The sequence below is a fragment of the Harpia harpyja genome, chromosome 2, assembly GCF_026419915.1.
Source record: "Harpia harpyja isolate bHarHar1 chromosome 2, bHarHar1 primary haplotype, whole genome shotgun sequence".
Taxonomy (NCBI): domain Eukaryota; kingdom Metazoa; phylum Chordata; class Aves; order Accipitriformes; family Accipitridae; genus Harpia; species Harpia harpyja.
This window is the reverse complement of record NC_068941.1, coordinates 31,886,306-31,899,616: the sequence shown is the minus strand read 5'-3', so window position 1 is coordinate 31,899,616 and position 13,311 is coordinate 31,886,306. Positions and strand designations below refer to the sequence as shown.

The window sequence follows — 13,311 nt, the reverse complement described above, 5'->3', positions numbered from 1 at the left end:
TTGCAATAGAAACCATGTAATCTGCTCATGGTTTTTCAATGTGAGGATAGCCACTTTTGCCCTTTTATTGTCCTATGCATTTAACTAGTCAGTTGCATGAGCTAGAAGTCAATCCCAATTTTCTGCTCAGTCCTGTCCCCAGTCCATGCTGCTTTTAAGGGTGGTACACTCACAGACTTGAGCACATCCACTTATGTGGAGTCAAATTACAGCAATGTTTCACTTATGTAGAAAGGATGTGACTACATCTAGATTCACCTTTAATTTCTCCAGCCCTGGCTTTCTTATAGAGTCCTTTAACATCTCTCTGCTCACAGACATGCAATGGAGCATCCACAAATACTTCAAAAAAAGGCAAACTTGCCCCTTCATGAATTCGTCTGGCATTATTACGATCCTGAAAGAAAACAGAAAGAAACCCCAAAAGATTGCACCCACATATTCTTATTGTCTTTCTGCTTTAGAAGTTCATTTTAAAGAAGCTGATAGCAGAATGTAAATGAATTTTCAAATTTTGGAAAAAGAAACATGATTTGATCAACTGATGCCCTGCAAGCTACATCAGTTTGGCTGCAGTTCATCACATGGTAAAAGCTGACATGAAGATCTGAGACCTTTTACATTAACCCGATTTATAAAAAAAAAAAAACAAAAAACAAAAAACCAAACCCAGGCATAGAGCGCAGAATTTTCTATACCTGCCCCTAACTTAGGAGTTACATCCCCAGCAGTTACATCCACCTAGCTCACTAAAGTCAGAGGAGTTGTTATACCTGCTGCTCCTGATATGACCACTCTTCTCTCCAGAGCACCAGATTTCCCTAGATTCATTAATCTCACAAGACTTGTATACTCCAAATAAAATAATATTTGTATAGCTTGCCAAGCATTGAAACAATTGGTGAATTTCATTTAGAGAACAAAAAGCTTTCAAAAAATCCACTAAAACCATCTCTTACTAAATATGGTTATTTTTCCTCATATGTAAAGATTTCTGGTTTACTGCAGGATCTTGAGTTCCCTGAATTATTATCAGAAGAACTGTTTGTACCACTATAACTGAAGAAATAACACCTTCTCATGCTGTGAAACATCTGAGCTACAGCCCCTGGGTCATTCTTCAAGATGCTTGATGTTCACACATCCTTTTTGTCTCTCCCATCCATATTCTCATACACAGACAAAAAAAAGTCTTCACAAAACAATGTGAACATGGATTTAGGTTAATTTTCAGTATTATCTAATGTCACGTTGTATACACAACATGAAATAAAGTAAAAAGAACTATGGGCAATTAAACATTTTTCCCTTAAGCCACTTGGTAAAATACAGCTCAAGCTATTCATTAACTGAAGGAAAAGCTGGTTTTAAAAACAGTTTAACTGAGTCTTCATGTTAAGGGTATACCTAGTCTTCATGTTTATAAAGTACTGGAATCTACATGGATCAAACAAGATATTGTCATTTTAAGACTCTTTCTTGGAGTACCATTTGGGTTTGCTCCTAATATTAGATTAATAAATCTGCCTAGTAGACTGAAGGGCAGTTATGGGACTAACATAAACTTTTTAAATTTTTATTGAGATTAGTGTTTCTGAAATTTGAGTAATCACCTCTAGAAAGGAAATTACATAAAAAAAAAAAAATCAAGCAAGCATTTGATCCTGGCTAAGTTCAACAAAGGAATCCTATAACTAAAATTCTGAGTGACATTGTGCATTTTTTATTTTCCCTACACTTTACCTAGAGGGTTTTCACATTTACCTGAGTATAAGGAGAGATGAAACTAGTAATGCACACCAAACCAGCATCTGCAAACAATTTAGCAACCTCAGCAATACGACGGACATTTTCTTCTCTATCTTCTGGCGTGAAACCCAAATTCTTATTAAGGCCTTGGCGAATATTGTCACCATCCAACGTGTAGCATGGAATGCCATGGCATACTAAATACTCCTCCAGTGCCATGCTCACTGTAGTCTTCCCAGCACCAGATAGACCTAGAATATTCAATAATAATATGAATATATATTATAAGCATAGAAACAAGTTAGGGCAAATTGTAGTACATGTACCACTGCTAGTATGAAAAACCCAAAGGGACAGGCATCAGCAGCAATGCCTTTTGGAGATGCTTACCTGCAATATAAGCCAAGTGCCAGACAATGGGTATAGGGAGAGTAAGGCACAAAGTTAAGTGTGCAATTAGAAGCAGATAAAACAGTTTGGCCTTGAGAGCTGCTGCTGCTTATAGAGGTCGTGCACATTCCCCAGTGCTGCTGCTGGCAGCTGTTACTACCTGAGCAAACTAGATTCAAAAACCCAACACAGAGTTAAGATGTTACGTTTACATCGGAAGAGGAAGATCTCACACTGAAGTGAATTCCAGTCAACAAAAGAAATGGGATCAGACCAAACCACACTCTGTTCTTAGTCCTTGCAAAATAACAGCACTGAATTAGACACCACAGACACAACAAAACTCACTCACTCAAGACTCACACACAGCAGTCATGCTCCACTAACCAGAGTCTGTTAGCAACAAGCAAAGACCATTTTAATATTAAACTTTGCTCTAGTTCAGAATCTTTGGCAACAAACCTTTAAACAATTGAGAAGTCTCGCTGGCACCAAAAAGTCTACTGTTCACTTTAAGTTGTAAATTTATTTAAATAATTTTCCAGACTAGATTTCAGGAGTTTATCTGGAGCACATGCTTCAGCTTATACAGAGCAATTCCTAAATGGGACACAAACTCAAATCTCCATAAGATGACATTGATCCTTTAAGTAAGAAAAAAAAAAAAAAAGGGGGGGGGGGATAATGGTAGTTTAAAAAAAAAAAAAATAGCACTAGTGGGTGAAGAAAAGTGTTTTCATCTTTATTAGTGGTGGTTAAGATTTATTCTAGCTTTCAGAGAAAGAAGAAAAAAAAAAAAATCACACAAAACGGCAGTTTGGAATTACTTCTAAGACCTTTACAGCAAAGGATGACAATCATGCTAACAAGCATGTTCTAAGAAAACACAAAGTGCAAAGGAAACCTGGATAGCTGCAATAGTTTAGGGTAATTTAAAGAGGAGGAGTCATTGCATTGGTTCCTCCTTCACTCAATTTAATATCCAGAAGATGCAGAGCAGTCTACTGAAAACATAAGAATACATATATCCCAGGTCAAGTCCTACATGAGAACTTAAGCCAACACATCTCTCTCAACAAAAGCCCCTGCATACATCTCACAGATTTCAGTATGGTTTGGCTTATACTCAAAACTCTCCAAAAATTGCAGACTTGTGAATAATGTCCTATCATCATCATTAAAAGTTATCTACATTTTCTTGGACAACTCAAGTTTCTTGTGTCAATGCTTACCTGTCTACTTTGAAAAGAGTAACAGCCATACATGATGAAGCTGAATGTTTTGACTTAGTCCAGAACCAGCTTCCAAAAGAGGAAGTTCTGCTCTCTTGCCCTCCCCTCTCTCCACTCACACCATCCTACCTGTATTATTCTATCACCTCTGGTGCCAGTTAGCCAACTCAGTTTCTTTTTTTTTTTTTTTCCTTTCTATTTTTTTTTTGTGTGTGTGTGGAGGCTGTGTTAAGTTCACTGTTGATTTAGCAAGTTGAATCAGCTCAAGGTTGGGCTAGGAAAGCACTACAGCTTGTGCAAGGCAAGAGAAGGAGAGCAAGGCTGGAAACAGAACAGTCTTCTTTTGGCAGCAAGTAAGTACACCCCCATCCTAGAAAATAAGCATGGCAGTCCAAATTAAAAATTTCAGCAACTTCATCATTTACTTCTCATTGATGCAGTCTTTGACTTGCAATTTTTGTCCCCACATCTACCTTGCTATTGGCTCAAACGCTCTGGCTTTTCACACATCACTTGGTCTCCAACGTGCAACAAAATGCAAAAGTTAAGGTTATATAATAATGAATTTTAAAAACAGCTTTTGAGCTGACAAGTCTTTAAAATAACTTACACTCTCAAAATTGCATATTATTTTACACATTAAAGTAATGATTTTCCATATTTTTGATAGATTCCTCAGGGTTTTTTTACTAGGACACTCTGACTCAACATAACAAGACATTCATTACAATTTAGCTCTCAAATAAATCTTAGCTTAAAAATGAAAAGTGATCTCTGAAATAACTTTCCATACACTCCAACCCCATGAGTACTGATGAAGTGAGATAATATTGAAGGGAGTATACCACCATTTCAGCTTTTACTCTAAAACCTAGCAGTTTTGAAGACTCACATTTGCACAGTTCTAGAATGGGTAGTATTGCTTACTTCAAAACCTACAGCCCATTTCACTCCCCAACATTAGTGCTCAAACATCTTCAATAACCTAGCTTCCCCAACACACTCTTCTTAACACCTTACAGCCTTCCTACTTTTCTGTATTCTACTACCACCCTTCCTCCTCCTGAAAAAAAGGAAATGGGGCATTAAGATTATATTTGTTTAAAAAGAATGACAACTGGAAAATGTTGCCGTGTAGATAACTGAGAAAACATTTTTATCATGACCTTTTTCAAAAGGATATTAATGAATTACCAGGAGAAACAGAAAGGCAGCCTACCAGATCATTCAAGCATTGAGAGACAGGCTGGAGCTATGTGACGGGAACAGGGAGAGAAAGGGCTCCATTCTTTTACCAAAGAAATACATGACAGCAAGCTACTGTATCAAATCCGTTTCGAATGGCTCTCAGTAATTTGTTATCAACTACTGCTTTACCTTTCACACATGTTCATTAACACTAGTGGAAACAAATTTTACTTAGTATAGCAAGTTTCTCTAATACTCTGAAGATCTTTTGTATCCCAATACAGCAGTGCTCTAAACGGCTTACAAACTAGTTAAATAACACATTTTGTTGTATTTATTTTTTATTTTCAGTTTTAACTGGAAAAAAACTCCGAAGGAAATAGGTTAAAAGTTCCAGAAACTTTGAAAGACAGAACAAAAAAAAAATCCCCTCACAGTTATGAACAAAGGCTGTCTTCCAGAATTTACTTACCCCCTCTTTTTACAATCAAAACAATTCAGTGAAAAAAACATGGTGCTCATTTAAAAAATAACTCCCTGTATGCATTGCCTCAAAATGCAATTGCTGTCCAAAGGCATAAGTTCACATTGAAATGTTATTTCAACCCAAGGAGACAAGAACATTCCAAAGAGAAGAGACCTTTACAGAAAACATTCAGAAACCCAGGTGCTAAAAAACCAAAAAGTTAGGTTTCATTTGTCAATAGGCAAAATGGACAGTAAAAAGAGCCAGAACTGGTTAAAACACACACACACCCCCACACACACTCCAAAACTCAATCAGAATTAAGCAGCAGACAGCGCCAAATAAACAATGCTCCTAGAGCACTGAACAAGATATATTCTCAAGTTACTGTCTGTCCAAGAGCGATTTTTTGCTGGTCTACCCAAAAATAGTAAGAAAATTGCAGCAAGGTCTTAGGTTCCACAAACATTCAACTTTGCATGAAAAAAAAAGGAGCTATAGCTAAGTAGCTTTTCAGAAGAGTAACTAAACGAAAAGGATCCTCAGAAATCCACGACTGTACCTGTTAACCAGACTGTGCATCCACGAAAACCACTTCTTGTTCCTACCACTTGGCCTCTCTTATTCCTGCTGACATGATGAGCTTGGTAAGTAACATTGGTTGCCCTCTGCATTCCCTGTAAAAGAAGTAGTTGATTAGGTCTTTAACTTCTGAAAGGGTAAGCTGGCAAAGCATACTAAAAATTATTCACAGGCACAAAGAAAGGCTTGGAGACAGACCAATGGAAGCAAAAACAATGCTCAATCCATCAGCTGCAGCTGTCAAAGGACATAAAGAAAATCAGAAAAGCCACCCACAGCAAACCACATGCATTCTGCTCCTTCTGTGAAACTTGGTATTGCCAGGTTAGTCAACTACTACTTTCAAATACAACTTGAGAAAAATCAACTATAAAAACACACGAACAGCTAGAGCTGCTAGACTTGACTTCTATTCATTTAAATCCAAGATGATCAAATGGATTCTTGCTCTCTCCGAGCTAAAGTTGCTGTCATAAACCAGCCAAACATTGGCTCATTTTTAACTCTTAAGAGGCCTTTTCATTGCAAACTATGCATGTCTGTTCCAACTTTCAGTTCAGCAGACACACCCCCAGACCACTCTGCCTTTACCTATGTTATCTTCAGTCTCCAGAATTGAGATATGTATTTATATATATATTATTAGTTATATATTCTGAGAGTTTAAAGAAAGTAGTATTTCTAAGTGACTTATTAAAGAATTTACTTTAAAAGATGGGATTTTTGTAATATATTTTTAAATTTAACAAAGCTGGTTACAGACTTTCTTAAAACTATTTATTCATAATAATAAGCTGCTATATGAATATCTTAAGTAAGATGACACTGCTGTCAAACACATTTCACAATCTAAGGCGAGGGAACCCACAGGAAGATCAACTTCAGCATTCCCTTTAGCTTTAATGGTATCATAGTTACATGAACTTTGTTCATAAAAGATCAAGACCTTAGATAACCAGACAGAGCATGAACAATCAAACAGAAGAGAAGGCTTAAAAAAAAAAGCCAGGGGAGGGAGGTATCAGTGGTATATGTAATGCTGCTTTGACTTCTCTTGCTTACAAACACATTGCAAGATATTTGCACTATCTTCTCTTTCGTTGTTGTATCAGTGCTAGCTGGAAAGGAAAGCACTTAAGACATTTAATAAAAAAGAAAGAAGGGAGGATATCCATCTACAGAGTCCTAGCAGAGAGCTATTCATAGTTTTAGAGAGACACACTGTAGGGTTAACAGAAAAATGGTATCTACTTGTGGCTTCAAGAACTGCTGCTACATCATTCTTCTGTAGAAAAACACTTCAAAAGTTTACCTATAACTTAATTGGAAGTTATGAATTTGTGTGATTGTATGTCCCCACTTCTATACACAGCTGGGCTCATAGTTAATACAAACAGAAACTCAAGGTAGGAACAGATGTTCAAGTTTTTAAATACAACTCCATAATTCAGTGGTGACAGTTCAGCATCTAAAATTAGATGAAGATGGAATACCAACCCATAAGAAACCACCACCTGCAAATAGGTTATAACCATACAAAATGAAGTTATACTTGCTGATTGTGTTATCTTCAAATAATTTATCTCCTAAAACAAAGCTGTTTTGCACACTCAGTGCAATACAGCTAACTAAAACCAGAAGTCAGAGTAAAAAAAAAAAACAAACAAAAAACTTTCTTCTTATAGTAGAAACAACTATGCACTACACAAAATTGGAGATCTCAGTGAGCAAATGCATAAATTGTGGAATTAAAAACAACAAAAAGAATTAAAGTACTCAGCCTTCAATTAAAAGAAAGATATGCTGTGCATATGAACGTACACAGCAATTCAAACTAATACATTAACAGCAACATTATTTCACATTAATTCCAGTTGTACTGTGCTGTACCAGGCAATGGATAAACAGAAGACAAACTCAAAGCACAGCTACCATGCCACTGTCTCAGTACGCTCTTTTACATTAAAGCATAAAGTCACACATGCTTTGCTTTTGACTCCTGGCAATGAATCTATTACCAAACTCAAATACTTTGGAGGTCAAATGTCTCATCCAAGGAGACTTCTTCCAGTCTGCATTCAGTAAGTTACATCAGTTTTCTTTGTTTTCCAGAACTAGCAAAGCAGCAATGGAACTGATTAGGGTATTGCACTAGGCTTAAAAAACACATGAAACCCTGAGGAAGCAGGCAAGAGGGATTCTTAAAATGATGAAAAAGACACAACTTTAAAAAAGAAAAACCAAAGAAGTATCAAGTAACAAATTAGTAGAGATGACAAATCACAGCAACGAGACAGCGAAGAAATTGCTAGAGTACAAGGCACACAAGAGCAACAGAGCAGCCAGCAAGCTCAGCAGTGGGACAATAATCCATCTGTACTTCAGAAGCAGGCATCTAAGACTAAAGGTTAAAGTGTCCAACCAGTTTGCATGCATTCACAAACACACCCATGCCCAGCAGTTCACATGCGCATGCGCACAAACAAGACAGCCCAGCACTACTCCTGGGCAAAGCTGTAGCAATATCTTATCTTCCAATAGAAAACAGCTTTTTATAGAGGTGTTCTAAAGAGTTAATAATTTAGCAAGTCATTCTCTCTTGCTGCAGAAAAACCTAGTAATATTTCCTAATCATTTCCACTTTGCTACTAGATGATTCACTACCACCACTGAGCAACAAAATCTGAACATCCGATCCTCAACAACATAAGTTTTTAAATACTATCCCTGCTATGTACACTTACTATAAATATTGATGTGGCACAGAAAAATACTCAGGAGCAGAAACCAGTGGCTTACATTGGCTGTGCTCTTAAATTATTTAGCCAGTCTTCAAATTCCTGTACATAAAATTTGATGTGTATCAGTTGATGAAATTAAATGGCCATCAAAAATGACAGCAGAAAGAAAGGTAATTTCCTTTTACACTACATCGAAGCATCACTCACCTTGGAGATCCATATTATCAGTGTTAAAAGAAATGAAACATAAGAAAATGAGTAACAAAAACTCGATGTGATGAGCAAGTATTCTTTAAAAAAGCTATTTTAAATTTCTTAGCCTAATTACATTCACTATAATAGTCACTACTGAAAGGACACGCTAGATTTTTGTAAAGGGGCTAATGAAAAAAAGGGCATTATACTCAAAGGCCTATTTATCTGCTTTTTTTACAACCATCAGAAATTTTCCCTCCGACTTGCCCACAAAAATATTTCTTCCATCCCCTGTTACATGTTAAGTGCTTCCACACTAATACAAACACTGCATTTTAAAATTTTCCCTCTTACTTACCAAGTTAAACAGAATTAATGCTTCAGTCCACTCTGTTTCATTATAAGGGTAATGTCAGCTGAGAAGGCTGACATATCCTTCCTTTCTTCTCCCCCACTATGCTACTTTGTTTCTCACATGAAATCTAAAGTGCCATAATAGGCTAATATCTTTGTACTGAATATAAAAAAAATTGGAGTATTAACATAACAAGCCTTTCACAGATGTGCCCTGAAGAGCTGTAATGATAAGAGAACAAGGAAGGATGACTCTGCAGCTTTTTTTTTTTTTTACTTTTTTTGGCATAAAGGAGACCTTTTAGCTTTGCAGGTGTTGACAGGGCAAATGAGTACAGACATCTAAGAACTATGGGAACAGAAGAAAGAAAGAAGATGGGGACCAAAAAGAAATACTGTCAATTTCGCTATGTAAAGATTTGCCAAGATAGACTTGACCCATATTTTTTTCTTATCTTATTCTTGATGTTTTGCCCAGTTGCAACTATAATATTTTTTTTGCCAAAGCCAAGTCTGACTATCAGTGCCAAACACCTTTCATGTAAGAACTCAGATCAGACATCCAGATGAAGAAGAGCAAACCCAAGTTGCGACACCAAGATCAAAAGACAGCAGAAAGAAAAGATTATTGCTTAATTGTTTCATAGTTAACAGACAGATCACTACACTGGCAGAAACTGAATTTATTCTTTATTACTTCAGAGCAACAATGAAACATTGTTCTTCTACAGTCACTTTACATCAAATTTTAACTTTTCACAAAGCAGGACCTCTGGGGTAGGAAGTAAAGCTTTCAATGGCAAGCAGAGACTCCCCAAACTACAGCACCAACTTGAGACAGCTTTGAGGTTGGATGCATTAGGGAAGAACTGTGTAAAGAACGGGCACGGTTTCTATTTAAACCATATATACTCAAGAAGCTGTGACTAATTCCATATTCTTCTGCTCTAAGATAACAGTGTTGATTCCCCAAGTTAACAACAGCAACACATCTGGCATCACCTCTGAAAAGTAGTCTTATCTTTAATGCCTATTCCATTTCCCAATCATCTCAGATATTTTCTAGGCCATTTGCTAACTTGCTTACCATGTGCCTCTTATAAGCTGGGGATACCCTGATAACAACACATTTTTATGACATTTATTCTTCAGCACTGATAAATTAACCAAATGATAGGTTTCTTTTTCCCTCCAAACTGCTCTCCTCAACAGTCAAACAGCAACTCAAGCAGACTGAACATTGCCTGTTTTCTTTTTCTACATACAAACACAAGCAAGGAGAACAGACATAGTTCCAACATACAAACTGGACTACCACAGATGCTAAAACAATGGCACTTCACCTGAGAGTCTGTTTGTTCACATATTTAGATGAGGTTTCAGGACCTGTTCACCAACAGATCTGCCAGGAATGCCTTCCAATAGCTACTTTCTCAAACTGTGGTTTGAAAATTTGTCCTTTGATTTGGACAACTGTGCTTGGGAAAGAAGGGCAAGCCCAGAAATGATATCTGAACATTAAGATGTTTTACAGTTATTATAAAACTAACAATTCACCAATCCATGTTCTGCCATAGCCTACAGCATTACATTTTCTCCCACTTACAGCAAAAGTTCTTACTTTTATCCTCACAGCCACCCTCCAGAACGCAGTTTGCCACAGTGATACTGATACAATAAGGCATCTAAACACCTCTGCATGTAGCACCACCCAATCTGCCAAATGCATGCTCTCCTGCCACTTACACAGGCTAACTCATGTTTGCCAGATATTCTAGCACCAGGACAGTTTCAAAAAAAATCAAAGCAGCAGAAAGCAGCCAGAATCTTCTACAGTACTGTGGATACAAGCAATTCAGTGATAACTGTACTGTAAGGAGTATATCTTCACTTGCCATCTGCTGCAGTAACAGTATGACCAAAAGCAGAGACAGCTTATTCACCAGTGCGGGAGTGGAGTCATTGGCTGGCATCAGAGGGAAGGGACAAAAACGAAGACAGAAATGCCTCTGCTGAATATGCTCTCAGAAAGGAGAATTGGAGCAAGTTGTCTTTAGGAGTTACCTGCAAAATGATGCAACACCTCAGTTGTGTTAGGAATTCAACTACACTAAAGAAAGCGTTCCACAAGTCTTCCTATCATCCTAGCTACTGTAAGGGCAGTATTTGTGGCTCTGTTGTGTGATGCTCTGTAACTTGGAGTTTGCTGTGCTGAGAGGTGGGCTTGGCAAGGGGATTTCCACAGGCAGAGGTGTATTTCAAATAGTGCTGAATGCCCAGAGAAAGTTTGGAAGACAAAGCTCTGCCTGGTCTCCTAGGGGCTGCCGATTCCATCAGGGTATAATAGGTCACTTTGGCCTTGCTCGCAGCTGAACAGACGCAGAGCCAGAAGTGCCAGAACATTTGTCTGCGGAGCGTGTGAATCAGCAGCATTTTTTTTCCTGGTGAAGCTTACTGGGTTATAAAAAGCATTTCAGCTGAGGTCTTCTGAAGAAAAAGGGAGAAGCAGAAGACTTCCTCTGCTTGCCACGTAACATAGAGGGTGTTGCTAACCTCAACTGAACTCAGCAAACAGTTAACATCAGTAACTTTTTTTTGACCCATGATTTCCCTGGTTTGGACAAACTCATCTTGGCTTTGCTTCTGACAAATTAAATGATACGGAGTAACTTTTGAATACACTTTGTTACCCCCACCAGACATGACCTATTTCACTATTTTCCTAACATCTGATTTTTCCTTTTCCTCATAGAAATTGAAAGAATGTAACTTACCAATACTCTCTTATGTAAACAAGTTTGAACTTGCACACAGTGGAAGAGGCTTGGACAGGCACAGGCTCTACTGAATGCTTTTTAGTACAATACCAACTTCCCCATTTTTCAGGCAACCGTGAGGCTCTTGTCTTCTTTAATAGATTTGTCATTTTAATGAGAGTAGTGGCCTGTACTACTCACGACAAGACTTCAAAGACTGGTTTACACTGTTACTTCCATATCAAATGTTTTCTGCATCTTATCTCTTGTCTGCTTCAGCTCAGCATTATTTGAAAGAAGCCATACTTCCCCCCCCACACACACTTGTCTTGCATCATCAAAACTATTAAATGTTCTCAAAGGCCTGCAGTGTATCTTCTAAATAGCTGCATTTTGGTCTTCACTGTAAACCGATCTTCCCCCATCTTTATGAACAAGAATGAAGGCTTTGGTTAGATTTTTTTAAGCCCTGTCTCGACAGTTTTCCACACAACACCCGCCATACAAAGAACCTCAGTCTTTGGCCAACCCAGGTTTATGAATGGCCACATTGTACATCGCATTCTTAAGTCTTCCTTCTTCCAAAACGCTGGAAGCTGAGGGCTCACGACGGAAGAGGCAGGGACGAAACCCCCAGGCCCCCGGTCCCCTCCGGAGGGGCTTCCTGCCCTTCCCGCCCTTCCCCACAGGCAGCCCCCGCCTTCCCGAGGGCAGCGACGGAACCCCAGCACACCGGTATGGGGCGCGGGCGCACCCCCCAGCGTCGCCCCCGCCAGGCTCCGTGGCGACGCTCCCCTCAGGCAGCCCACGCGGCCTTCCGTTAACGGTCTCGGCCCGCAGCGCCCCGCGCGCAGCAACCGCCGCCGGCCCGCGCCCCCCCCCCCGCACCGCATCCCCCCTCACGCGCCCCGGGCGGGCGGCAGGGAGCGGTGCAGGGAGCTCCCCGTCCCGGCGCCCGCAGCCGCCCACTGCCACATCACCACGGCGCTCGGCCGCTTCTTCCTTCCCTCTCCGCTCTCCCCCGCCCCTCTCTCCCGCACGCCCACCTGCCCACAGGCGCACCGCTCCCCGCCCGCTCACCCAGCTCGGCACCCTGTTGCTCAGCTTGACTTTCTTGCACTGGCTCTCGGGCAGCTCCATGGCCGCGGAGGCAGCGAGAGAAGGAAGAGAGGAGGAAGGGAGGAGGAGGAGGAGGAGCAGGAGGAGGAGAACGCGCCTTCCCCACAGATGCTCGACGCGGATGAAGCCGCTGCCGCCGGGGAGCTGTGCCGTGTGCGCGTCCCCGCCCGCGGCTCGGCCAAAGGCGGTGCAGGGAGGAGCCGCGGCCCGGCGGGAGGGAGGGATGGAGGGAGGGAGCAGCCAGAGAACAGAGGGGAGGGGGGGCGGGCGCGGGGAGACGAGCCCGGCCACGCGCGTGCGCGGCGCCGTGACGCGCGCCAGGGTGGGTGGTGGCCGCGGGAGGCAGCAGCTTCCGCCGCGGCCGCTCCAGCCCGCCCGCTGCTGCCCCTGGCGGGCGGCGGGGCCCGGCCCGGGGCTTCGCCCGCCGGCGCAGGTCCAGCTCGCTCTATTGCCGCCCGCTCTGCCCCGTAACGTGACCTTCGGGGCGGTGTTACGGAGCGGCTGGCTCGTGCGTGTGATGCTTTGGGTTGCACAGCCAG

General features: G+C 40.7%; 1 protein-coding gene across 1 annotated transcript in view; it reads right to left on the bottom strand.

Moving 5' to 3' along the window:
- PAPSS1 (3'-phosphoadenosine 5'-phosphosulfate synthase 1) overlaps positions 1 to 12,981 on the bottom strand; it is a 47,023-nt gene extending 34,042 nt beyond the window's left edge. Inside the window, exons 1-4 of the mRNA XM_052774933.1 lie at positions 12,734 to 12,981; positions 5,588 to 5,702; positions 1,765 to 2,000; positions 259 to 397 (exon numbers count right to left, since the gene is read on the bottom strand). Of these exons, the coding sequence (XP_052630893.1) occupies positions 259 to 397; positions 1,765 to 2,000; positions 5,588 to 5,702; positions 12,734 to 12,793 (550 nt within the window). The 5' untranslated portion in view covers positions 12,794 to 12,981. The remainder of the gene's footprint in view (positions 1 to 258; positions 398 to 1,764; positions 2,001 to 5,587; positions 5,703 to 12,733) is intronic.
- Positions 12,982 to 13,311: the final 330 nt, after the last annotated feature.